Raw genomic sequence first — 26,509 nt, forward strand, 5'->3', positions numbered from 1 at the left:
AAAAAAAAAAAAAAAAAAAGGGCTATTATTAATGTCTAGAATAGGTCAGTTTTTCACTTATGTTCTGTTTCTACTTCACCTGGATTGACTAAGATGTGCCCTGAGAAAAAGTCCATGCAAAGTTGGTGGTAGTCCTTGACCTTGTGTTTGTTAGATTAGTTCACATCAAAATAAGAGAAGAAAAAGGGTTATAAGCAAGTTTTTTCTATGCCTAAATATATACAGTCTGTGTGATCTTTTGTCTGAGGCTATTCACTCCATTAATTTGTTTGACAAGGAGTATTTTATTTTATGAAATGATATTGATAATAAATATAAGTGTCCCTTGAATTGTTCAAATAAACTTGTTTTCTAAAAGAAAAAGTTAGTAAACCTGTACTGAATCCCTCTTTAATTTTAATTTCTACTAAATCTCAAAATCTAAACACTTCTACTCTGTGCCTCAATGCATTGATCTAACTCTCTGTAGGGAGATGCCCTGCTCTTTGGATGAAGCCCTACCCAGGAAAAGACCAAGAGAGGAAAGAGGGTGAGTGTCCAGAAGAGTAAGCTGTGGCTCAGCTTCTTGGGAATGCACCACCCAAGTGCCAGTTCAGACCAAGATAACTGGCTCTGCCACATACTCATATATACTCTAATCATCCACCTACACTGGTCCCACTGTGGATGTTGCCAGAAACTGCCTCTACAAATCTAAAAGGCTAATAATTTGGGCAATTTATTCTGTGATGTTAGCCCTGGAAACCAAGCAATGCTAGCATAAAAGCATTTAATGAGATCTCAATATCTGGCTGAAAAGTGATGTAATGGACAGCTTCACTTCTGGTGTCTCCCCCCAGGCATGTGAGGGTGGAGCAGGGAAAAAGGAGACACAAAAACCTTAAGGCACATTTGAACTGCATCCTTCACCACCTCTCTCCTATTACATTTTTATCAAGAAACCATGCCTCACCCTTCGTCCTCATCTCCTCTTCCATTCTTTGCATTCCTACTGATTTCACATACATGCGCACATGCCTCAGATTTCTTCTTCTTACTACAGAACAGTAGTTTCAGAAAGAGATTTTTAAAGTGTTCTCTCTGGTGGCAGCTGAGATTCCTGGTATTGAAGAGGATGACAGATTTGATAACCAACCAAAACAATTCATAAGCAAAACTTGAGGGGGCCTAACCTTGAAAATGCTAGTTAATAGTTCTCTTGAAAGTGATTTTAGATTACAGAGTTAGCAAACTCAATTACTTTCAGAAGGAAATATTATTTCTCTCAATGAGAACAAAAACGTAGCCAGCAAAACATGCAACCCAAATGAAGGCAGATTTCTAAAGAGAAGAAACCAAAAACAGTAAAAACTCATCTTAAAATTCTAAGAAACTCGCATTGCTGTCAAAGGTTCAGATGAGTTCAGTGGTATTCCCTAGATGGCATGGCTATTTTTTTCTCAGCCTAATCAAACAGTCCTTGAGAAATTTTGGATTAAAAAAAAAAACTCAAGCCCAGCCATGATAGTCCATGCTGAATACTGCTACCTGGCAGGCTAGGGCCACATAAGAGGCCAGAGTTGGACTGTCAGCCCACCTTTAAAGGCCAGGTTCAGTGGTGCATACCTAGAATCTTGGCTATTCAGGAGGCTCAGGAAGGAGGATCAAAGTGCAGAGAGATCCTGTCTAGAAAACACCACATGTGGGGCCAGCCTGTGATGTGGGGGTTATAGGAACTAGATCCCACATGGCCGGCTCTGTTGTTTGAGTCTTAGAGCTGACAGCTTAAAAAACCTTCTGGGCACATGTGTATTACCTAAAATCCCAAAAGGAGGGAAAAATAGAGGAGAAGGAATTGTGGTGTGACCATTCTTCTTGGGACATGCTTTCTTGCTTTCCATCTCTCACTCTCTCTCTCACTCTCTCTTTCTCTCTCTGGCAAGGGCACATGACCTCTGGTAAAAATTAACAAACACAGAACATGTAATCTACTTTTCTGTAGAAAATCAACTGCTAGGAACTATGTTTCCTGGCTGGGATACTGAATTCTCTCTGAGTGCTGTGGCTTCACAATCACACGAGCAAACGCTCAGAAAAGCAGCTGTCTTTGGTGTCAGTCTCAGTCATTTTCCTCCATAAGTACACATCACACACGTACAATGCCCATGTGACAAGAGGGTCCATGTCCTCAAAGACATGGCTTGTGACACACACACACCCCAGCAGGAGCTGGTGAGGTACGACTCTTTGACCCTGATGGCTGGAGCTGGCACAGAAAGTCTGCTCAGGTTGGTGGAGTAGGCTGACCTGCACTGACTCGGGCGGGAGCTGGACCACGTGCTGCATGCGCTCGCTGTGGTGATGCCTCGATTCCTCCTCATAGATCACGTCCCTCTCATGCTGGGGAAGGTTCAGGAAGCGACGGATGGTACAGAGGTTCTCCCAGAGGGTGCGGTTTTCTGGGCTTGGGTTCTCCTTCCAACGGAGCAGTTCACACAGCCAGCCCTGGGGAGAGAGGAGATCACTTGAGTGATCCTGCAGAGCCCAGGGAAGCTGAAGAGCCTTGACGTCAGTCAAGTGCCATCCGAGGTTATCACACTTTTCTGCTGACATTGTTCCTGCCAACCTTCAAAGACACTGAAACGGGATACTCTAAACACTAACCAAAGATCACATAAGTGATTAGACCAGTGCTTCGAAACCTTACTCTCGTCTGTTATCTCATCACTCTTCCTATAGAACATATTCTCAATTACAGTTTATTTCTTTAAAAAAAAAAAAAAGAAAGAAAGAAAGAAAAAGAAAACAGAATTACAGTCATCAGATTCTCAAGAAAAATAATTTGCATTGGTCAACTACAATTTTTTAAAAATTATCCAATTGGCTAGTAATCTATTCTAAGAAAAGAGTGTAAATGAAAAATATGTATTATGATATAGGAAATTCTAAAGAAGGGAAACATGTAAGTGTAAATTGCAATGAATTCCTCATGGGCAAAACCCTGTTACAATTACCTGTATCTCCATCAAATAGAAACAACACCCAGAGTTGGAATAAAGTAAATAAATGTATAGAGATAATTTGCTCAATCTCTGAATGTCGTGGGCTCTGAGCCCTCTTAACCATCACCTTCCCACCAAAGCCACACCTGCAGAAAGGTAGGCAGTTGGTCAGGTCACACCTGCAAATGTCTGGCCTCCAACTCTGGCATCCGGATGTTCTCTCTATTGCAGCATGAGAAAGAAAATGTAATGCAAATAATGATGGATTATATGAAAATAATACAGAGGATGCTGTCAACATCGCTCACTGACTCATGTCAAAATATTTTACACAGTAGCTTTCTAACCCATCATTTCCAAGCTACATTGCTAAATTTAAAAGCAAGAACTGTCCCACATCATGTCTTTTGCAAAAGAGTAAGAAAAAAAAAAATTTAAGGTGCATAAACACAAATGACTTTGTGAAAAATAAATCCCAAACCTCAATGAATTCTATATCATAACTTGTAAGCCAATGAAAGATCCTGACATGCATTATAAAAACCCCATATAATATCATAAGCCGTTGTTTGTCTAACTCTCCACTGTGTCTTCTGCCTTTACCCAAAAAAAGGCAAGATTTGATTATCTCCGCTGCATCAGCCAAGACAGCAACACCAGCTGTTCTCATTGTGCAGCCTCTTCCTCGCGGCCTCCATGTTAATAACCTGATCATTCCATTTTCTCCTTCAACTGCCGGCTGCAGCACCGCGAAGAGACAAAAACCCAGGCCCATCTGCAGCAGCTGTAGGCACTGAACTGTGAAGCCACTGGGGATTTATAAACTAATCTGTAACACAACACTGCCTTGTTTTTACAAGTGAGAGGCCACATTTGCGCAGACCTGATCTTTTCTTGCAATAAACTGGGAGCTTGGGAGAGTTAGAGGGTTAGGAAGAATGAAAACAAGATACTTCTTTGGAAATTTTTTTCTGAGTATTTTTAAAGACTTTTTTTTTCCAACTCAGTTGAGGGGCAGGTAATGGTTGATTTTCAGGGTGCAATGTATACTTTAAAAAATGACAAATTTTCTGATCCCTTACCAGAAAATAAATGAAATTAAAAAAAAAAAAAAAAAAAAGTCTCCAACTGAACTCTTTCAAATGTTTCAAACAGGTATGTTTAACATCTCCCAGGGGAGGCAATAGCATGGAGACCAATCATTTTACGGAAAATAAAAACAAAAAACTACATCTGTTAAAAGATGAAGTTCTGATATACGCAGACCTTAAGGAAGACAGCACCTGCTGTTCTGCTTAAGGAGTGGATTGCATTGTGGGAAGCCACAGCTTGAAAGGAGACAGGTGACAGCTGAGTGGTATCTTCCACTTACGACACTCGGAATGTCTCACACAACATCATTGCTGTGTTTGATTTATATGCGCTGTTGATTACAGTGTGGGAAGCCACAGCTAGAAAGGAGACAGGTGACAGCTGAGTGGTATCTTCCACTTACGACACTCGGAATGTCTCACACAACATCATTGCTGTGTTTGATTTATATGCGCTGTTATAATCTGCACTCATTACAATCACTTAGAACAACACTCCAGGCCTCGTTATGGACTGTGTGCTGTCTGCCATCAGTCTTTAAGAAGTGTAGTGCTCAATTTGCCCACTGACATGCAAGGTCTTGACCTTGAAGCTATTAGGGAGCGGATTAGACACAAGTGTGATCATGTGTGCAGACATAAGCAAACCAAATTAATTTCTGGCACAGGGAGGTAACCAACAAGACGCTGTTCTTAGGGCACTGGAGAACTTTCTCAACTCCCTGATGGAGGCTGAGCTAATAGCATGTTTAAGGGAACCCGGTTTTGAAGATGAAGCACATTCATGGTATTTAGAGGGTTATTAATCTAGTTTCCCCACAAAGTGTTTGCTTGGCTGATCAGATTAAGGGATGGAGCCTTCAACAGCGCACCCCCACCACAGCAGGCCCCAAGAAATCTGTGATACTTTTCTGCTGACATTGTTCCTGCCAACCTTCAAAGACACTGAAACGGGATACTCTAAACACTAACCAAAGATCACATAAGTGATTAGACCAGTGCTTCGAAACCTTACTCTCGTCTGTTATCTCATCACTCTTCCTATAGAACATATTCTCAATTACAGTTTATTTCTTTAAAAAAAAAAAAAAGAAAGAAAGAAAGAAAAAGAAAACAGAATTACAGTCATCAGATTCTCAAGAAAAATAATTTGCATTGGTCAACTACAATTTTTTAAAAATTATCCAATTGGCTAGTAATCTATTCTAAGAAAAGAGTGTAAATGAAAAATATGTATTATGATATAGGAAATTCTAAAGAAGGGAAACATGTAAGTGTAAATTGCAATGAATTCCTCATGGGCAAAACCCTGTTACAATTACCTGTATCTCCATCAAATAGAAACAACACCCAGAGTTGGAATAAAGTAAATAAATGTATAGAGATAATTTGCTCAATCTCTGAATGTCGTGGGCTCTGAGCCCTCTTAACCATCACCTTCCCACCAAAGCCACACCTGCAGAAAGGTAGGCAGTTGGTCAGGTCACACCTGCAAATGTCTGGCCTCCAACTCTGGCATCCGGATGTTCTCTCTATTGCAGCATGAGAAAGAAAATGTAATGCAAATAATGATGGATTATATGAAAATAATACAGAGGATGCTGTCAACATCGCTCACTGACTCATGTCAAAATATTTTACACAGTAGCTTTCTAACCCATCATTTCCAAGCTACATTGCTAAATTTAAAAGCAAGAACTGTCCCACATCATGTCTTTTGCAAAAGAGTAAGAAAAAAAAAAATTTAAGGTGCATAAACACAAATGACTTTGTGAAAAATAAATCCCAAACCTCAATGAATTCTATATCATAACTTGTAAGCCAATGAAAGATCCTGACATGCATTATAAAAACCCCATATAATATCATAAGCCGTTGTTTGTCTAACTCTCCACTGTGTCTTCTGCCTTTACCCAAAAAAAGGCAAGATTTGATTATCTCCGCTGCATCAGCCAAGACAGCAACACCAGCTGTTCTCATTGTGCAGCCTCTTCCTCGCGGCCTCCATGTTAATAACCTGATCATTCCATTTTCTCCTTCAACTGCCCGCTGCAGCACCGCGAAGAGACAAAAACCCAGGCCCATCTGCAGCAGCTGTAGGCACTGAACTGTGAAGCCACTGGGGAGTTATAAACTAATCTGTAACACAACACTGCCTTGTTTTTACAAGTGAGAGGCCACATTTGCGCAGACCTGATCTTTTCTTGCAATAAACTGGGAGCTTGGGAGAGTTAGAGGGTTAGGAAGAATGAAAACAAGATACTTCTTTGGAAATTTTTTTCTGAGTATTTTTAAAGACTTTTTTTTTCCAACTCAGTTGAGGGGCAGGTAATGGTTGATTTTCAGGGTGCAATGTATACTTTAAAAAATGACAAATTTTCTGATCCCTTACCAGAAAATAAATGAAATTAAAAAAAAAAAAAACTCCTAGTCCCAGAGTGTTTCCTCAAGGGTTTCTTTCTACAAAGGAAAGGATTCTTGAAATGGAAAATAAACCATCTGTGGAAAAAATAAGCTCCTATTTCTCTGTCTTTTCACAAATCTGAATAAGTCTCCAACTGAACTCTTTCAAATGTTTCAAACAGGTATGTTTAACATCTCCCAGGGGAGGCAATAGCATGGAGACCAATCATTTTACGGAAAATAAAAACAAAAAACTACATCTGTTAAAAGATGAAGTTCTGATATACGCAGACCTTAAGGAAGACAGCACCTGCTGTTCTGCTTAAGGAGTGGATTGCATTGTGGGAAGCCACAGCTTGAAAGGAGACAGGTGACAGCTGAGTGGTATCTTCCACTTACGACACTCGGAATGTCTCACACAACATCATTGCTGTGTTTGATTTATATGCGCTGTTATAATCTGCACTCATTACAATCACTTAGAACAACACTCCAGGCCTCGTTATGGACTGTGTGCTGTCTGCCATCAGTCTTTAAGAAGTGTAGTGCTCAATTTGCCCACTGACATGCAAGGTCTTGACCTTGAAGCTATTAGGGAGCGGATTAGACACAAGTGTGATCATGTGTGCAGACATAAGCAAACCAAATTAATTTCTGGCACAGGGAGGTAACCAACAAGACGCTGTTCTTAGGGCACTGGAGAACTTTCTCAACTCCCTGATGGAGGCTGAGCTAATAGCATGTTTAAGGGAACCCGGTTTTGAAGATGAAGCACATTCATGGTATTTAGAGGGTTATTAATCTAGTTTCCCCACAAAGTGTTTGCTTGGCTGATCAGATTAAGGGATGGAGCCTTCAACAGCGCACCCCCACCACAGCAGGCCCCAAGAAATCTGTGATACTTCACAGCCTTGGACATATTGCACCATGTGTACCCAGCTGCTTCAATAATTAGCTTATGAATGTATCAGCTGGTTCTGTGATTTTTATAAATAATAACTAACCTACAGAGCAGAAAGATTGTTAAGAGCCTTACAGTAGCACAAAATCATAAGGTGCTCCCAACTCTTGCTTACTCTTCTACTAAATGCTGATGTTCCCGACTAGCAGGGTGCCTGCAATGCCATTTATAAATATTTACTTTGTATCTGAAATAGCAATGTGCTTTTTGTCAGTTTTCTTCATGGCAGCCATGGCGTGCTTTCCACTCACCCTGATTCACTTGCTCACTCCAAGTATTTGGATGCTTATTGTCAGGAAATCTATTCTTCCACCTCACTTCTCACCTCACCCACCATCTCCCTTTATTCACATGAGCCTTGTGCCAGCCCATTTGGAATGCTTATCTCTGTTTTCTCAATAGGATCTCTTATTATTAGCTTGTTTGGGGCTAATGAATGTGTGAGAAAATGCCATGCTGCTGCATGAACACATATGTATGCAATTGTGAGTGAACCCATCACAGAAGAGATAAAGGGTCCCACATTGGGATTTTTTTTTTCATTTATATAATTTTTGCATGCCATCCAAGAAAGTTTTGCAGTATCAGGCAAAAAAAAAAAGTGTAAATGTCAAATAAAACAGTGACAGATGATAGTATTCTCTATTGAATAGCACTGTTTCTGTCGTGCATGTTCAATGGGAACTCATGAATTATTAATAAACAAATCTCCTTTTTCTGTTAAAAATCTCAAGTAGGTTTTTTGTTGTTGTTCCCTATGTGTTATGTGGCGCATTCCAGGAGAATTATTTTCATTTCAGAGACACTGATACAGAAGTTCATCTGACTTCCAGCCGTGGCCAGCTTTGTGAGTAGGTACCATAAATAGCACAGTATATTCCTCTCTGTGATTTCTCTCTTGTAAGTTGGTTGTGAGTTTTGTTTATTTTTGTTTTTTGTTGTTTTTGGAGAGGTTTTTGCTATAGGGTGTGTGCACTCACCAGAAAGACAGAGAAAGACAGAGAGACAGAAAGTGAGAAATCACCCTCCGGGGGGATGGCCACGCTGCAATCCCTTCTCCTCCATTCTCCTCTCAGGATCTTGGGCATGCACGCACCCAGTTTAAGCCACTGAGTCTGGGACTCAAACTGTGGTCGACTACATGGGAGTTCAGTGACATAACCATTACACCAACTGCTGGTCCCAGCTGTAAGTTTTGATCAAAGTTTGCCTCAATATTAATAGTCCACTTAGGTGTTATAGGCTGGTAAAACTGGGACTAAGTGAATTACAAGTGTTTGCACTTGGCTAGAAAGCACAGTGACTACTAAACTTGACTTAGTCTTAGTCTTAGCCCTAAGACTACACTACTAAGTTCTTGCTCTGTCATTAAATAATTAGCTGACCTTTGTGCAAGTGACTACCCTAGCAGAGCTTCCAGATACTTAACTGTAAAAGGAGGAGTGTACAAAATATGGTCTCTCAATTGCCTTCCAGTTTTATATTCCATAATCTGTTACCTTATCTGTCATAAGTAATTTATAGTGATTAGCCATCAGGCTTAAAGGACAAAAACAAAACCACCTTGACCAAATGATCAAGATCAACATTCCCAATGCTGATCTATCAGCACCTTGAATGCTGTGATAAGATGATGTCAGTTTTTGAATCATGAGAAGACATCAGACAAATCCACATTGAGAGGTGTTTGAAAAAATAACCAATTCGAGGGACCAGCAATTGGCATGATAGCTATGTCGCTGGACTCCCATGTAGTCAACCATGGTTCAAGTCCCAGACCCGGTGGCTTAGAACTCATGCCGGGTGCGTGTGCGTGCATGCCCAAGATCCCGAGAGGAGAATGAAGGAGAAGGGATTGCGGCGTGACCATCCCCCCTGGGGGGTGATTTCTCGCTTTCTATCTCTCTGTCTCTCTCTTTCTTTCTGGTGAGTGCACGTGCCCTACAGCAAAAACCTCGCCCAAAAAATAAATAATCAATTAGTACTCTTCTGAAGTAGAAAGGTAATAAAAGAAAATACTTAGAAACTGTTGCAGACTGAGGTAGATTAAGGATAAATAACTATATGCACTGTATTAGGTCGTTGTAAAAGTCATGACGGGAAACCAGCAGTTAGTGTAATGGCTATGTCACTGGACTCCCACATAGTCGACTGCGGTTCGTGTCCCAGACCCGGTGGCTTAGAACTCATGCCGGGTGCGTGTGCGTGCATGCCCAAGATCCCGAGAGGAGAATGAAGGAGAAGGGATTGCGGCGTGACCATCCCCCCTGGGGGGTGATTTCTCGCTTTCTGTCTCTATGTCTCTCTCTGTCTGTCTGGCGAGCGCACGTGCCATATAGTAAAAAACCTCTAAAAAAAAAAAAAGTCATGATGTATTTTTCTATGCAAAAATGCATCATGGCTTTCCTAGTGACTCAATAGATAGGGCCCTGGCACAGGAAATGGACATTAGTAGAAAAATTAATGAGCTCAGAATAAGTTTAGTTAATAGTAGATTAGATTAGAATAGTTTAGTTAATAGTACTGAAACAATATTAATTTCCTAGTCTTGATAATGGCACTACAGTAATATAAGGTGTCAATATTAAGGAAAACTGAGTGAGAGATATACAGTAAAATGCAATTATGCATTCTGTACTATTTTTGTACTATGAATGTTAAATCAGCTCAAAATTAAAAGTTTAATGAAATACAGAGAATATCTGGAATTTATATAGGAAAATATACATGGAGCCTATATGTAATGATGTCAAGGTAGCCATGTTTAAAGCTTTCTTTTACCTTCAAAATATGAATTCAGAGAAGAAATATAGATTCAAAAAACTGCTTCCTTGCAATCAGTGGTTAAAGAGTTAATAAGCATTCAACGCATAAGCAAATCATATGTATTAACATTTCATTTTAGCCAACTCATAAGCCTCTTAAACAAATATATTTCCCTAAATGGCAAAAAGAAAAAAAAGAAAAAGCTAGCCACACTTTCCAACCATGCACGTGAGGTGACACTCATACCAGTCCAGACACGGTTTGTTTGTAATCCACATATTCCTAAAATGTTGCATATCAATCTAAATTTACAAAGCAAATCATGTTGTAAATGTATCAAGAATCCTTACAACTTAAAAACATGCCATTAATCTTGTTGGAAGATGAATAATAACCCCATAGTGCATCTGTTAGTCAACTGCTAGTTTTGTCGATGTGTTATCTCTAACTCATAATGCAAAAGTAGAAGAAGAGACAGTAAGGACTGCCATTTGCTCCCGGTTTTCCTTCATGATGTTATCTTCCTCTCACTTTCCCACTGACCCTCTGCTCCAGCCACTGTGAATTACACGTAGTCCTGGCCTGCTGGGTACATTCCCACCTCCATGCTTTTGCCACATCACTTGTTTGGCTGCAGTTTCTCAAATCCAAACTTCTGTTCCCTACAAGAAGCTGTACTTCAAGGCTCAGCTACCATGGTCCCACCCAAGAGCGAACTGGCAGCTCAGTTCTGCATGACTCTATAGCACTTTTTTATACCCTTTCACAATTTGATGATTGCTATTAGGGTGAGCTTATCTACATCTCCATCCATACAATCACTTTCATGGGAGTAGAGGGCAAGAGTTTGTTTCTTATTCATTTTAGCATCTTCAGAGCAGAGTATAGTTCCTTGCACTCAGTAGATGCTCAATAAGTGTCCATTAGAATCAACTGAAATTTAACTAGCACATATAGAAATTAGTCTACAAGAATGTTTGACAGACTCAAATTCAAAGGGTTGTATTATTAGGAAGGGGCACTAATCCCCAGATATGACCCTGCAAATGTTCTAAAGTTTTTTTCTCTATCTCTAATCCATAAATGTGGTGATAAAAACAGGGGTGATCCAACTTATTCCATTATGTAAATGGTAAAAAAGTGATAGCTGACTCACCGATAACTCAGTTTATAATTTTCTACTGAGCACTCACTTCCTCTGTGCCATGAAATGTGCTAGTACATTACAGGCATCATTTAATTGTCTTTATTACATTTTGTTTAAAAGGTTAACTGAGATCACCAACAAGAAAATGAGTAATTATGACTATGAAGCAGTTCATAAAAAGTGTCATCACTGAGAACACAGCACATAAAGCAGGCCTTGAAAGATAAAGATGGATTTCACCAGATGGGGAGAAGAAATGATTGAAAGCACATTTCAAACAGAGCTAACATTACCAGGAAATGCAAAGATACATAAAATTATCACACCCAGGTAATCAGAAGCAACTTTGTAGGGCTAATGCATGGTTTCAAAATTAAAGTAACAGTAAGGTTATAAAGAATACCATGCAAAGAAATTTCATCTTAATCCTATGGGTGATAGGAGTCATTAAAAATTTCTTAACTGATTTGATGAGAAATTAGCTTTTCTTTCTTTCTTTCTTTCTTTCTTTCTTTCTTTCTTTCTTTCTTTCTTTCTTCTCTCACTTTCTATCTTTTTAACAAGAAGTCCTTGGGGTAAAAAGACTATGATAAAGTTAACATCACCATTGATTCTAGCTTAGATATAAACTTTTTTATAATAAAATCATGTTGCTGGGGATTAACCAGGATCTGCACTGGCCTAATAGTAGTAAAATACATACTCTTATGAACTTTGTCCTGTAGGAGGATACATTCTAGGAAGAACTGACATGCATCCATAAGCACACAACTATATCACTTATTTAAAAAAAAAAAAAAAAGCCTGTTCTCATCATTTTAACCATTTCCTTTTCTGTCTGTGTATTGTTGTTGCTGCTGTTCACAACATGAGTTTTCAAAGCTCTCTTTGACTGAAAATTAATGAAGACTCTATTTTACTTATAAACAATTGCAAAGGCTCAAAAAATTCAAGTAGACTATAAATGAGTGATATAGTCTACAAACCATATGCCAAAGGCTGAGAATGTTTAAACGACTAAACAAAGCAATCATATTTGAGTTTGAAATTTGAACTCGAACTCCAAATCTTGCATTTAAGTAATACGGGGGGGCTAGGGGACAATGAAAAGAGTAGAGTTTCTGTCCATGGTACTGAAATGTCACTGGGTACCAAGCTACTCGTTTTCCCTACTTTAGGAGATAGGTTATGACTTCAACTTTGTCTCCATGCTTTCTCTGACAAACACACACACACACACACACACACACACACACACACGGTTCTGTGTTAATAAAAAATCTTCCCATTTTTATAATATTTTAGAAACAAACCAGGGCTTGTTCAGCACCAAACATTAAGTCCACAGCCTACTCGGATCTCTAGTGAGAGTAAATATCTTCATCTCTGTTAAGGGTGTACATTTCTTGAAGGCAGGGCTTTGTCACAGTTATTACAGTTTCACTGAGGTGCCTAACACAGAGTTGATCAGTGAATTCAACTTGCTAATTAGTAGGTAACCCCCACCCCTTTGCTCCTCTAGGAACTCAAATGAATGAATAAGTCAGTAAATGAACAGTTCTTCAGGAGAATGACTCAAGGCTTCTTGCAGCAGAAATGTAAAAGGCCATTTACTCACCCACATCTCCAATACAGAAAATGTCAGCATATGCAACCAAAGGAAATGTTTTCTGAGCATCTCCAAAGGAAATTCATATTATTAACCACAGACAGTTCGCTTTCTAAATGGAAGCACATAAAGTCCCCAAACAAACTTTTGTAACTGTGAAAGGATTTCTCTTCAGCTGGTTGAGGCTCTTCTGAAGTGTGAAATGAGCCAGATAATATTCAGCTCTTGTTTCTTAGTCACCGACTTCTCTTTTCATGAATCCAATAAGTGTCTATTAAAATAAATAAACCCCCTAATGATTCAAGATAACCTAATCAAGAAAACTGAAATGGATAAAAAGCTTACTACAAGGGAGACTTGTCAAGGGCTCTGGTGACTCCCAGACAAGGAGGTCATCTAAACCTGAAAAAAAGCTTTGTGCTAAGCATTTGGTTACAGTTCAAGGTTAATTATTCTATATCTTGAATGTGGTAAATAAAAATTATCTGCTTCTGATCTTTTTACTTTTCAAAATTGTGTACTATGCACTAAACTGTATTTTTATGGGAACCAATTTTCAGCTGTCTCTGGGCTACCTTATTATATCTCTTACATTTCTATGGATGTGTTTGTAAAGACTGAGTCTGTAACTGAGAGTAACAAAAATTATATTTCAGAACAACTCTTTAACCTATTATAGAGGGCTCAAGTCAAAAGGGAATTACATAAAATTTTGTTGCCCGGATTTTCATAAATAGATGAGATATTCATAACTATATAATACCAAGGAGATTTGGTGTATCTTGACATATATAACTATGCCCATACATAAATGCATGTATATATGGAACACACACCTGTAAAAGTCATTTGAATTTGTCAAAAACAGGAATGAATGTGGAATCTTATACTTCTCCAATTAAATATTAGAAAGATACTAGCAGCGAAATGCAGTTGGCTAAAATGTCAAACAAAAAACAATGTACTCTCATTTCAAGTCCAACTTCCAGTATATCTGTAATGTACTATTAAATATTGGGAAAACTACTTCAAAAACTTATCAAAGCAGAGGAAACAAAACAAAACATAGCAGACAAGGCAAAAAATACAGGAGTAAAACTTTTGAAAGATCAGGGTGGGGCAAGCAATCGAAGGAGTTTGTTCTGCAAGAATGTGCCTTCTTATATATTGCTTCTAGGAACTTGGCTTGCCCCACCCTAGTCCTGGCCCTGTGAAAAGAAGATGATTAAGTAATCTCTACATGAAAGTAGTAAGAAGCAGTCATGCCAACATTTCCCCACTCTCAGAACCTTGTTTAACTGAATGTCTTCTTCCTAAGAAGACTGGGGAGAGGTCAGAGCAGTGGCTTTAATACAACTTGATTTGCTTGAAAGTCACATGAAAATGTAGAAAGGTACGATGTCACAACAGTCAAAATAATGTAACTCAGGACCAACAGTTGGTGTAATGGCTATGTCACTGGACTCCCATGTAGCTGACCACGGTTCGAGTCCTGGACTCAGTAGCTTGAACTCACGCCAGGCACGTATGTGTGCGTGCCCAAGATGAGAATGGAGGAGAAGGGATTGCGGTGTGGTCATCCCCACTGGGGGGCGATTTCTCACTTTCTGTCTGTCTGTCTCTCTCTGTCTTTCTAGAGAGTACACGCGCCCTATAGTAAAAACCTCTCCAATCAATCAATCAATCAATCAATCAATAACGTAACTAATGGTTTTTCCAGTAAAAACAAGTTTAAAACCAATACAAAAACTTTAGCAGTGGGTTAAAGGTATTTGACTTTTTAAGAACTACATATGGGCCCAGCAGGTGGTGTAGTGGTTAAGGTGCCAGACTCCCACATGGTTCAAATCCCAGACACAGCAGCTTAAAAATAATGTCAGGCACATGTGCATGCATGCTCAAAATCCTGAGAGAATGGAGGAGAAGGAATTGTGGCATGGCCTTTCCCCCTGAAAGGATGATTTCTGACTTTCTCTCTTCCTCTGTCTCTCTCTGGTGAATACATGTGCCCTTTGCGGGGTGGTGGGGGGAACTGCATATGAACTCTGTGACCAACCTCCACTGATATCTAATTAAGGACTCCCATAAAGTTAGTTTTAGGGCATAAAACTGGGGTGGTGAAAACAACACAAGTTTTCGAACTGAGATCTATGGGAATTTCTGCTGGTAATTCTTCACGAGAATCTAATTCCTTGAGATTACGCTGAGAGAGGTATAAAAGGAGATTGAAGGACACAACTCAGTGCTCAGACTTCTGTGCTGACTGCCCACTTAGTCTGGCATTTGAGAATTTTGAGCAAGTTTTTCCTTAGTCATAATAATTATTTCAAGTGTTCATTTTAGTATAAATATATTAATTGCTTTAAGTTTGAATTAAGAAGACAGCCCCTACAATTGTAGGATACCTGCCACAGTTGACGAGAATAGAAACTGTGCCTTGGTAGGCTGTCAGAATGACTGTGTTTCACAGAAACCTGCCCAGCAAGAAGGGGCAGTACTTGGGCAAGGGACCATGTCTCATTTTATCCTTACAAATGGCAAAAGAAAAATCATTAGGATTCCTACTGAGACAACAAACTCATCTTACATTGGGCATGCTCACGCATATACTTTTTGTCACACTTCGTATCAGCAAGATCAGGCAGCCACATGTATCCTTCCAATGCACTGAATTGCCCCACCCCCAATAAATCAATCTCTATAACAGGAACTTAATATATAAAATAAACATCAATTTTCTACAAAGTGGCAAAACTTTTACCCTTGTGCAATATTTTCTAAAGACCAAGAAACTATGTAATGAGACTAGAGATAATATTTTACATTTGGAAATTTATTCATGAAAATCTTGCTTTATAAAAAGGAATGTTGGGGCCAGCAGGTGGCATAGTGGTTAAGGTGCTGGATCCACATGGCTGAGACCGTGATTCAAGTCCTGGATCTGGTGGTTTGAAACTCATACCAGGCGTGTGTGCATGTGTGCCCAAAATTCTGAGAGGAGAATGGAGAAGGGAATACAGTGGCCATACCCACCGAAGGGTGATTTCTCACTTTCTGTCTCTCTGTCTTTCTCTCTCTCTCTCTGGCAAGCACATACACCCTAATAGCAAAAGTCTCTCAAAAATTAAAAAAAAAAGAAATCATCAAGACAAAAAAGAAGCAGTCATGCCAACATTTCCCCACTCTCAGAACCTTGTTTAACTGAATGTCTTCTTCCTAAGAAGACTGGGGAGAGGTCAGAGCAGTGGCTTTAATACAACTTGATTTGCTTGAAAGTCACATGAAAATGTAGAAAGGTACGATGTCACAACAGTCAAAATAATGTAACTCAGGACCAACAGTTGGTGTAATGGCTATGTCACTGGACTCCCATGTAGCTGACCACGGTTCGAGTCCTGGACTCAGTAGCTTGAACTCACGCCAGGCACGTATGTGTGCGTGCCCAAGATGAGAATGGAGGAGAAGGGATTGCGGTGTGGTCATCCCCACTGGGGGGCGATTTCTCACTTTCTGTCTGTCTGTCTCTCTCTGTCTTTCTAGAGAGTACACGCGCCCTATAGTAAAAACCTCTCCAATCAATCAATCAATCAATCAATCAATAACGTAACTAATGGTTTTTCCAGTAAAAACAAGTTTAAAACCAATACAAAAACTTTAGCAGTGGGTTAAAGGTATTTGACTTTTTAAGAACTACATATGGGCCCAGCAGGTGGTGTAGTGGTTAAGGTGCCAGACTCCCACATGGTTCAAATCCCAGACACAGCAGCTTAAAAATAATGTCAGGCACATGTGCATGCATGCTCAAAATCCTGAGAGAATGGAGGAGAAGGAATTGTGGCATGGCCTTTCCCCCTGAAAGGATGATTTCTGACTTTCTCTCTTCCTCTGTCTCTCTCTGGTGAATACATGTGCCCTTTGCGGGGTGGTGGGGGGAACTGCATATGAACTCTGTGACCAACCTCCACTGATATCTAATTAAGGACTCCCATAAAGTTAGTTTTAGGGCATAAAACTGGGGTGGTGAAAACAACACAAGTTTTCGAACTGAGATCTATGGGAATTTCTGCTGGTAATTCTTCACGAGAATCTAATTCCTTGAGATTACGCTGAGAGAGGTATAAAAGGAGATTGAAGGACACAACTCAGTGCTCAGACTTCTGTGCTGACTGCCCACTTAGTCTGGCATTTGAGAATTTTGAGCAAGTTTTTCCTTAGTCATAATAATTATTTCAAGTGTTCATTTTAGTATAAATATATTAATTGCTTTAAGTTTGAATTAAGAAGACAGCCCCTACAATTGTAGGATACCTGCCACAGTTGACGAGAATAGAAACTGTGCCTTGGTAGGCTGTCAGAATGACTGTGTTTCACAGAAACCTGCCCAGCAAGAAGGGGCAGTACTTGGGCAAGGGACCATGTCTCATTTTATCCTTACAAATGGCAAAAGAAAAATCATTAGGATTCCTACTGAGACAACAAACTCATCTTACATTGGGCATGCTCACGCATATACTTTTTGTCACACTTCGTATCAGCAAGATCAGGCAGCCACATGTATCCTTCCAATGCACTGAATTGCCCCACCCCCAATAAATCAATCTCTATAACAGGAACTTAATATATAAAATAAACATCAATTTTCTACAAAGTGGCAAAACTTTTACCCTTGTGCAATATTTTCTAAAGACCAAGAAACTATGTAATGAGACTAGAGATAATATTTTACATTTGGAAATTTATTCATGAAAATCTTGCTTTATAAAAAGGAATGTTGGGGCCAGCAGGTGGCATAGTGGTTAAGGTGCTGGATCCACATGGCTGAGACCGTGATTCAAGTCCTGGATCTGGTGGTTTGAAACTCATACCAGGCGTGTGTGCATGTGTGCCCAAAATTCTGAGAGGAGAATGGAGAAGGGAATACAGTGGCCATACCCACCGAAGGGTGATTTCTCACTTTCTGTCTCTCTGTCTTTCTCTCTCTCTCTCTGGCAAGCACATGAGCCCTATAGTAAAAAAAAAAAAAAAAAAAAAAAAGATTATTGGGACAAAAGGTGTCATGAAGGTAAAGGCAGCTGGATCCCACTGGACTAACTCTGTGGCTCAAGACCTGGAACTGGTGGCTTGAAAAACACAGTAAGCACATGTGTGTGCATACCCAGAATCCCAAGATAAGAATGGAGGAGAATGAATTACAGCATAACCACCACCCTACACACACTAGGAGATGAATACTCACTCCCCCGCTTTCTCTCCCCAATGAGCACCCATGCCCTACAGAAAAAAAAAATGAAAAAGAATTGTAGCTTTCATTTGTCTTGTAATTATGTAAGGATAATCTCAATTTGGAATAATTACATAAGAATAATCTCGATTTGGAAATAAACATGCATGTACACTCCCATGCACATGAGAATGAATGATGCTAACACAGTAACTATCTCTAGGTTGTAGAATTATAGATGATCCATGTTTTTGTCTTCATTCCTTTCCTCACTTTCTGAATTTTCTAAAATGAGGATGCTATTACTTACAAAATCATAAAACAAAAGTTATTTCTTTTAAGAAGAAATGTGTACAACCAAATTGTGCCTGGGCTATCTTTGGAAAGAGGTGCAAAAATAAAAATTAATATAGTAATTCATGACAGAGAAAAAAGTGTTAGCACATACAGTGAATATGATATAAATGCCAATGGGATGGAACAGAGAAAAGAAATAAAAATAATAGAGTCATTTTTTAATGTAAAGTTATCTTTTTACTTTTATTTTTGCTTTTATTTAAAGAGGACCGGCTATAGATACTGTATGCTTTAAATCATTTAGCCTGTCAAGCAAACTAGACAATATACTGGGAGAAATTTTTAAAAAAGAAGAAAAGAATGTTCATAAAACCTAAGTTTGTAAACTGCATCTAAAGGATAAGATTTCTCTGTTTAGGATACAATTTGTTAAGTCAGTAGTTTAGAACTCAAAACATTTTTCTTTCATAGAAGCAGAGTAATAAGACATAAAGGTCAGCACACAAAATCTACTTAATCCTAACATATTTGAAGCATGGGACACACTGAAAGCCACCATGCAGAACACAATTTCTGTGGGGAAAATTATTCCAGAGCTGTCGACTGAAGGTCAGAAATCCTTTTCCTCTGGCTATAGTGGAATCATGATTTTGCTTCCTCATTTCACTCTGTAGTAGAAAGAACTCTCTAATCCCTGACAGGAGTGGTAGATAGTTCTTACAGCTCGTAGGCCTGGAATGGAATGTTTGCCAGGGAGGAAGACTTCAGGATTGCCAGGAGTCTTTAAACCTTGAAGGAGATGGGGTTGTCCTACCAATGTCATCTCAGCAGATTCCTCTGGGTCCCTGTCCATCCAGATCACCTTCTTTTATTCCAACAGCCTCTGCTCATCCATTCATTAGTGTCATCTGGAGTTTATAACCAGGTTACTTCTTACTCTTGTCCATACAGAACAGAATGTAGTGTCTCAGCTTCTCTCTCATTTATCAATAGAAAAGAATCCCAGTGTCTTCTGAAGTTTTCATTCATTTGGTTTGTTTTAATTTTGTTAAATTTTGTTAAACTTCTTTAATTTTGTTAAAGAAAGGGGGGGAAGAGATTAAAATACACCCCTTTCCACTTCTCTCTATATATGCCATTTTAACCAATACCTAGTAAAAAAAGAGTCACATAAGTAGATTTAGGTCTTTGGGTATATAACAATAAAGATTTACTCTTGGGACCAGCAGATGGCAGTGGTTATATTGCGGGACTCCTACATAGTCAACTGTGGTTTGAGTCCCAGATCTGGTGGCTTAAAACTCACATTGGGTGCATGTGTGTGTGTGTCCAAAATCCTGAGAGAAGAATGGAAGAGAAGGGATTTCAGTGTGGCCAACACTTCTGGGGTATGATTTCTTACTTTCTGCCTCTCTGTCTCTCTGGCAAGCATACATGCCTTATAGCAAAAATCTCTCTCAAAGGAAAACCAATTTCAGACAGTCCTCAGCATTCCTTGAGCTGAACTACTTACAGTAGGTTAAAAGAGAGAAGAAAGTAGAATATGAGAGAAACAATGAATAGGAAGGTGTAAAGGAAAGTGTATAGTAAAAGGGGCAATTGGTTCAGTCAGAATGTGACGGAAAATGCTATCACAATGTATTAGGTCATCAGGAAAGTCATGACGCATTTTTCTAAGATTTGCTATGCAAAAATGCATCATGACTTTCCCAACAACCCAATACGTGGCCATCTTGGAGGACAGCAGTCAGAGTGCCCACATGTGACTGGTTTTCCATTTCCCAGAGCATAAGTGATAAGGTACATCTGGAAAGCAAGGAGGAAAGTGGCCCTCCAGAGTCTGAATAAGAGAGGAAGGAAGATTATCAGACATCTCAGGGACAAGGAGCTCCTATGGCCATTCAAGCTACAGGCTGGGGCACTCATTCTTCATGGCTCTTAGTATGTAAGAGTCAGACTGAAGTTATACAGAAAATGGTCTATATGCCTTTGTATTATGGCTCCCACTAAGAACAACTCAATCCTATTGGGTTGTCAGAAAAGTCATGATGCATTCTTGCATAGAAAAGCATAGAAAAATGTATCATGCCTTTTCTAATGACCCAATATGTCACAGAGGATAATCACTGGCTGTAGTGTCATCCTATCCCATGAAGACCAACGGTCTGATTATTCGGCAGAATAAAAAGTAAGAAAACCTCAAAATTCACATACACACATATTCTAAACAACTAAACTGACCTTAAAATTAAAATGAGGGAAAAGTATGAGGTGAAGTTTGCATAAGCATGTCTTTCCCTCTTATTTTACCCTTCTCTGACTCCTCTCCATGAAGGAAGGGCAAAGGGTGAGATAGGAGACACTGAATGAACTGGACTAGTCATAACTAACAAACTGGAGCTGAAGTGCAGGAGGGAGTTCCTGACCCCACAAGTGCATCCTGACGTAACCCACACACTAAGGAAACACACATACTGAGGTAACAGAGTTCCACAACATAGTACTGGGTTGTCAAAAAAGTCACAACATATTTTTTTGTTTTTCTATACAAAAATGTGTCAAGACTTTTCTGACAACCCAATAGTTTGCCAACCTTTCCATTACTTTTCTGAACCCCTCCCCTCCCACTGCACATGTTCCCCAAACATTCATAGCCCTCGTCAAACTGGAGCACCTAAAATTTTCCTCTCTTTTTCTGCCTCTTCATTCAAAGCTCCCTAAGACACAGTGCAGTGTTAAGTGTATGGGCTTTTGTTTCATTTTGTTTCAGATAGGATCTGGCTATGCTGCAATCGTCCTACCTCAGCCTCCTGTAGCTTCTCCCACTATACCTGCTTTTAGTGTGGGCCGAGAATCATACACATAAATTCGGCCTGCTGAGTAGCAGTGCCAACCAGTGTATGATACCACAGCTGGGCCATAGGTATTATCTTTAATGACTGACTATAGCAATTCACATCACAGAGGGAACAAGCTTTAGCCAAGAATTCCTTTTATTTAAAAAAGCATTTCAGATGGAAGGGGAGGGTTACTATGCCTATTTCAACTGGGCATTTGTGTTCCTAGCCTACTATAATTCACAAGAGTTCCTAATTAAAGGTTACCCTAATTCTACCTCAAGACAAAGGGAAGCCTTTGCAATGCATTTGCCTCCTAAGTTAGTGTAGAACTTTTGATCCCTCCAAAGAAAATGAAAGGAGGAGGGAAGAAAATGCAGGATGAAAATGTTCTTCATCCTCACATGCCAATGAAGTGGGTGTAGCCACTCCCTATTGGAAAGGTCAAGTCTCATTATTAGTCTCATACATATATACACAAGTTATGAGTATGCACCAAACATATTTACAAAGTACCAAACCATGCTGTTGACTTCACTGAATATGCTTTTTATCAAGTCAATGCTAGTATTTATAAAAGAGAGTGAATATCTTATTTTAAATTGCCTTTCAACGTATCAGTTAACACTTTGTTTAGCACTTCCATTTTTAAAAAACATAATGTTTGATGTGCCTATCTAGTCAGCTGTTTACTATAAAGTTCATACATTAATTCATAATTTATATATTGGGGGAAAATTATCCTATTCATTAAATTAGAATGAGGACATTATCCTAAGGAAAAAATTAAAATTTCAATGCATCTTATCCTCACTTAGGTTCAATCTTATCCTTTGGGATATTAATTCCCAGAGCCACATTTTCCTCCAGATTCTATAAAATCAGGGATACTGAATGCTTTAGAAAGCATCAAAAATTTGGAAAGATAAGCTTTTGCCAATTGGCAAAGATGGCTTTCAATCAGCCACCTGAATTACTTTGGGAGGCCAGAAGCATCACTATTTCCAAAAGCCATTGTGCCAAGTCAACAGGAAGATTATAGGCATTTTGAATCAAGTTCTTGGACTGTGGTCTTCCATTTTTCTTGAAAGTCACTTATAAAAGAAGGACTGAGTGAAACTTTGATATTTACATCAAGTCACAACTAAGGGGCAGGTTTGCAAAATCAATTGTGCAGCTTTTATACTCACTGCACATTTACCACATATGTCCTTTATTACACAGTGGAAAACCATTAAATGCACAGTAGTTTTGCCAAGTGGCATTATGCATTTAACAGCTTTATTCGTTTAACAGCTCCAACTCTCATTATATTTTGCCATGTGGTACATGGGATTTTATGCATTTAACAGTTTAAGAAAGCTCTATGGTATTTTCTTTTCATGTATTTCATACTACAGTCGGACATCATGTCTTAGCAAACTGTATTTCACTGATTGCCTTGATGAAAGAGAGTCAGAGTAATCTGGAAAAATTACTATGTTGAAACTGAAAAAGAAAAAACATTACAATCCTTTCCGAAGTTCCTTGATATTCCATTCCTCTCCCTTTATCAACATCTGAAGATAACCTAAGTCAGGTTACTGCAAAACAGCAGGTTAAAAAAGCCTACCCAAAACCATGTATTAATATTTACTTCAACTATAACATTTAGCTAACTATCATTTGAAAGTTTTTAAGTTTTAAAAGCTCTGTTTTTATTGAAAATCTTCTTGTTTGACAGAAATATGAACTCAGCAACTCCCTTTCTTTATAGCACACAACAGCAGATCTGTTACAGAGACATGATGGACCATTTTACCATTTACATATGTAGGGATGAAAACATTTGTCATGGGAAGCCACAGAGGAAATCAAGCTCAGAATCAAAGGACTCTAACTAACTTTCATTTCCCTCTACCCTGCATTAATTGTCATCCTAGGGGTAGATAAATAAGCATTCCAAACTAACCTAGGACTCTAGTATGGGGCAGAAGTTGTCCCTTTAAAGGAATTGAAAAAGATAGTAGATCCCATCAACTGTTGCTGCTTTCAGAAATGAAAAACTGAAGCATCTGTCTGTTCTTTTCCCCAGAGCATTACATTCCCCACAATCTGAGCTTTCTGAAAAAATTTTACTGGATAAGCTTCTATGTTTTTCTGTTAGAACATTTTAGCACTTGCTCTGGCCTCCCCCACGTGTGTTTTCTCCTGGAAAAACAACTGTATTCTGTACATAAAAGAAACACCTGACATCCAGAGGTGTCTCTGGGGCTGGGGAAGAGTGGTTATTATATCAAAGTCAGCCTTTCCCCTAGTGGGAATAAGAGAGGTGACAAGACCTGGAAAAAACTTTGTCTCAGGAAGGTGTTGTTATATATATTCTAAGTTTTATTCAAATATCTCCCCCCGCCAAGGGAAAGAAAAATAAGGAAAAAAATACACAGCAATATTTAGAACAAGAAGAAAAATCATCTAAGGCTGATTCTTTTTGAAAAAAAAAAAAAAAAAGAATAAGAGCTGGGGTTTTGGATCAGTCTCTATTTTGCACTCCAGTGGGAGTAAAAGCAAACCAGAGTGCAAAGAGCAGAATGTGACAGAGTCCCTGGGGATTATTATTGTTATTATTATTATAGGAACAGATGTATTTTTATTGGTGGGAGGAGGAGAAAGGTCTAATTCCAGCCCACGATTTTGCTCTTTTAAAAACCACTCACCTGACTTTTATTTGCAGCCACTTTGGCAAACAGGGCTTGAGACACCTTGGCCCTTTTCATCTCCTGTTGGATCTCGTCATAAATGGCAGCTGTGATGTTGACGTTGGCGCCGTCCACCTTAATAGGGAGGTCTGTTGTCGGTGTCGAGGTTTTGGCCTACCAAGAGACCATGAAAATAATAATTTAAAAAGTGCTGCATTCAGCCCAGCCATCTGTGCAGAAATTATCAAAGGATTTCAGTCAGCTGATGCCAAACTGCATTAGCTACAGAGGGACACTTCCTGTCCATTATTCTAATCAGGTTAATTGTGATTGGAAATAATTGCAGTGCATTCCTATAGGACATGCGGGATCCTGTCAACCCTGTTCCTTCCCTCCTAATATCCAGGAGGGCTCACAGGTAGGATGGCCACCTTGAGCATCAAACTAGAAACAGTCACCTAGCTACAAAACATACATGCAGAACACACACACACACACACACACACACACACACACACACACAGAATTACCTTTTTCTTTCTAAAAATGGCACACCTTGGAGGAAGAGCCAATTCTTCCAGAAAAAATGAGTAAATGGGTAGAGGTCTCTAAATAATAAATTATTACTCAATTTAATGCACTCCCCTGAGTCTCTCTCATTCTTTATTAAAGCTTTACGTATGTCATTTGAGTATGTATGGTTTCCTATCATTACCATCATTATGCTACCCAGACAGTCACCTAATTTCACCTAGGAAATCAATGGAAATGAAACAAAATTTCATTTCATAAAACTAGGCTTCAGAATGCCTTTGATGTGCCGTTTTCATTTTCTTAAACTCATATTGTGGTTTTATGTATTCTGCCGCGCTCGTTTTAATTGAATGATTTCCCATCAGCTTGAGAGACGAATGAAGGGCAATATAAAAGGTGTCTGTACTTCTTGGGGTTAGGATAATCCTAAAACATTTGAACATCTACTTGATAGTAAAGACTTTCAGAGCCTTGGCTTAGGCTGGGTCCTAAAATGCTAGCTATCTAGTAAGAGGGGACTAAGTCGCTTTCTAGAAACCCTGGACTCCAGGAAAAATCAGCCTCCATTTGTAGGCTCATGAACACTGCTGGCTGAATTGATGTAAACTAGCTGTTTTCTTTTTGCCCCAACTCACCTAGAATCCCAGACCACAAGAGTTGTCTCCAAATCACAACATTCCCTCTGTGGATGCCCTGACCTGCTCTCCACCTGTCTCAGCAGTACACAGGTCTGGAGAAAGAGGGTGTGTCCTAGATAGCCCACTACTGGGCACACACACACTTCTGGGGAGAGAGAGCAGGAAGAAAGCAACCTTTCAGTAGGATGGCCATGCTATAATCCCTTCTCCTCTGGATTTGGGGCACACATGCCTGACTTGTTTTTAAGCCACTGGGTCCAGGATGCAATCAGTCAAATGCGATCCATACACTTTAGCCACTGTGGCACCGCCTGGCTCCTCAATGGTGTTTTGAGTTGGACTTAATGCCCTAAGCATCTATGAAGCCTTTGCTTCTTATTAGTGTGCAGGAACTTTTGCCATTCTCCTGCAGCCTCCCTGTCTCAGATTTTTTTCGAATTACTGTAAAGTGGCATTATAATTTACAGGGTACTCTGTATGTCTGTATATGGCAGGCACTCCAGAAAATGTTTTAATTTTCTTGCCTCATATTTAACTCTCTTTCCTTCTTTTCTTTTCTTTACTTTTTTTTTTTTTAGGTTTTTGCCATAAGATGTGAGCGCTCACTGGAGAGAGACAGAGACAGTGAGAGGGAAAGTGAGAAATCACACCATAGGGGGATTGTGATGCTGCAATCCTTTCTCCTCCATTCTCCTCTTAGGATTCTGGACACACATGCACATGTATGTGTCCAGTGTGATTTTTAAGCCTCCAGGCCCAGGACTTGAACCAAGGTAAGCCATGTGGGAGTCTAGTGTCTTAACCACCACCCCACCTGTTGGCCCCTCATTCAATTATTTTAAAAAATCCAATGAGACCAATTTTTAGCCAAGCGATTAAGGGAGTGGATCCTACATGGCTGACCACAGTTCAAATTCCTGCCCCAGAGGCTTAAAAAATACACCAGGCACTAGTATATGTGTGCACTAAATTCTTTCTGACAGGATAGAGAATGGAGGAGAAGGGATTTTAGTGTGTCCAAGCCTCTCACTTGGGGAAGCTTAATCAATCTCTCTCTCTCTCTCTCTCTCTCTCTCTCTGGCAAGTGCACATGCCTTATGGAAATTAAAAAACAAAATCCAAAGAGAAAAATGAAGAATCCAATGAGTTAAACATTCTTATTTTTCATTACACATGAAGGCACTAAAATAAAAGTGAATACTTAACTTGCTGAAATGACATGGATTAGCAAGGAAAGGAATTGAATCTGAACTCAAATTCTTTTAGGCTCTAAACCACCACACTCCACCACTCCCAACATCTCCAATTTATACTATGTGCTGTTCTTAGGCATCCTCTCCTGTGAC

General features: G+C 39.4%; 1 protein-coding gene across 1 annotated transcript in view; it reads right to left on the reverse strand.

The window, feature by feature from the left end:
* The window catches only part of SATB2 (SATB homeobox 2), a gene marked incomplete in the record, with an annotated part of 229,944 nt that overhangs the window by 46,884 nt on the left and 156,551 nt on the right, over positions 1–26,509 (reverse strand). The window contains 2 exon segments of the mRNA XM_027773618.1: positions 2,287–2,484; positions 24,010–24,165. Coding sequence (XP_027629419.1) covers positions 2,287–2,484; positions 24,010–24,165 — 354 coding nt within the window.

Source organism: Tupaia chinensis, unplaced genomic scaffold (assembly GCF_000334495.1).
Source record: "Tupaia chinensis unplaced genomic scaffold, TupChi_1.0 Scaffold000361_2, whole genome shotgun sequence".
NCBI lineage: Eukaryota > Metazoa > Chordata > Mammalia > Scandentia > Tupaiidae > Tupaia > Tupaia belangeri.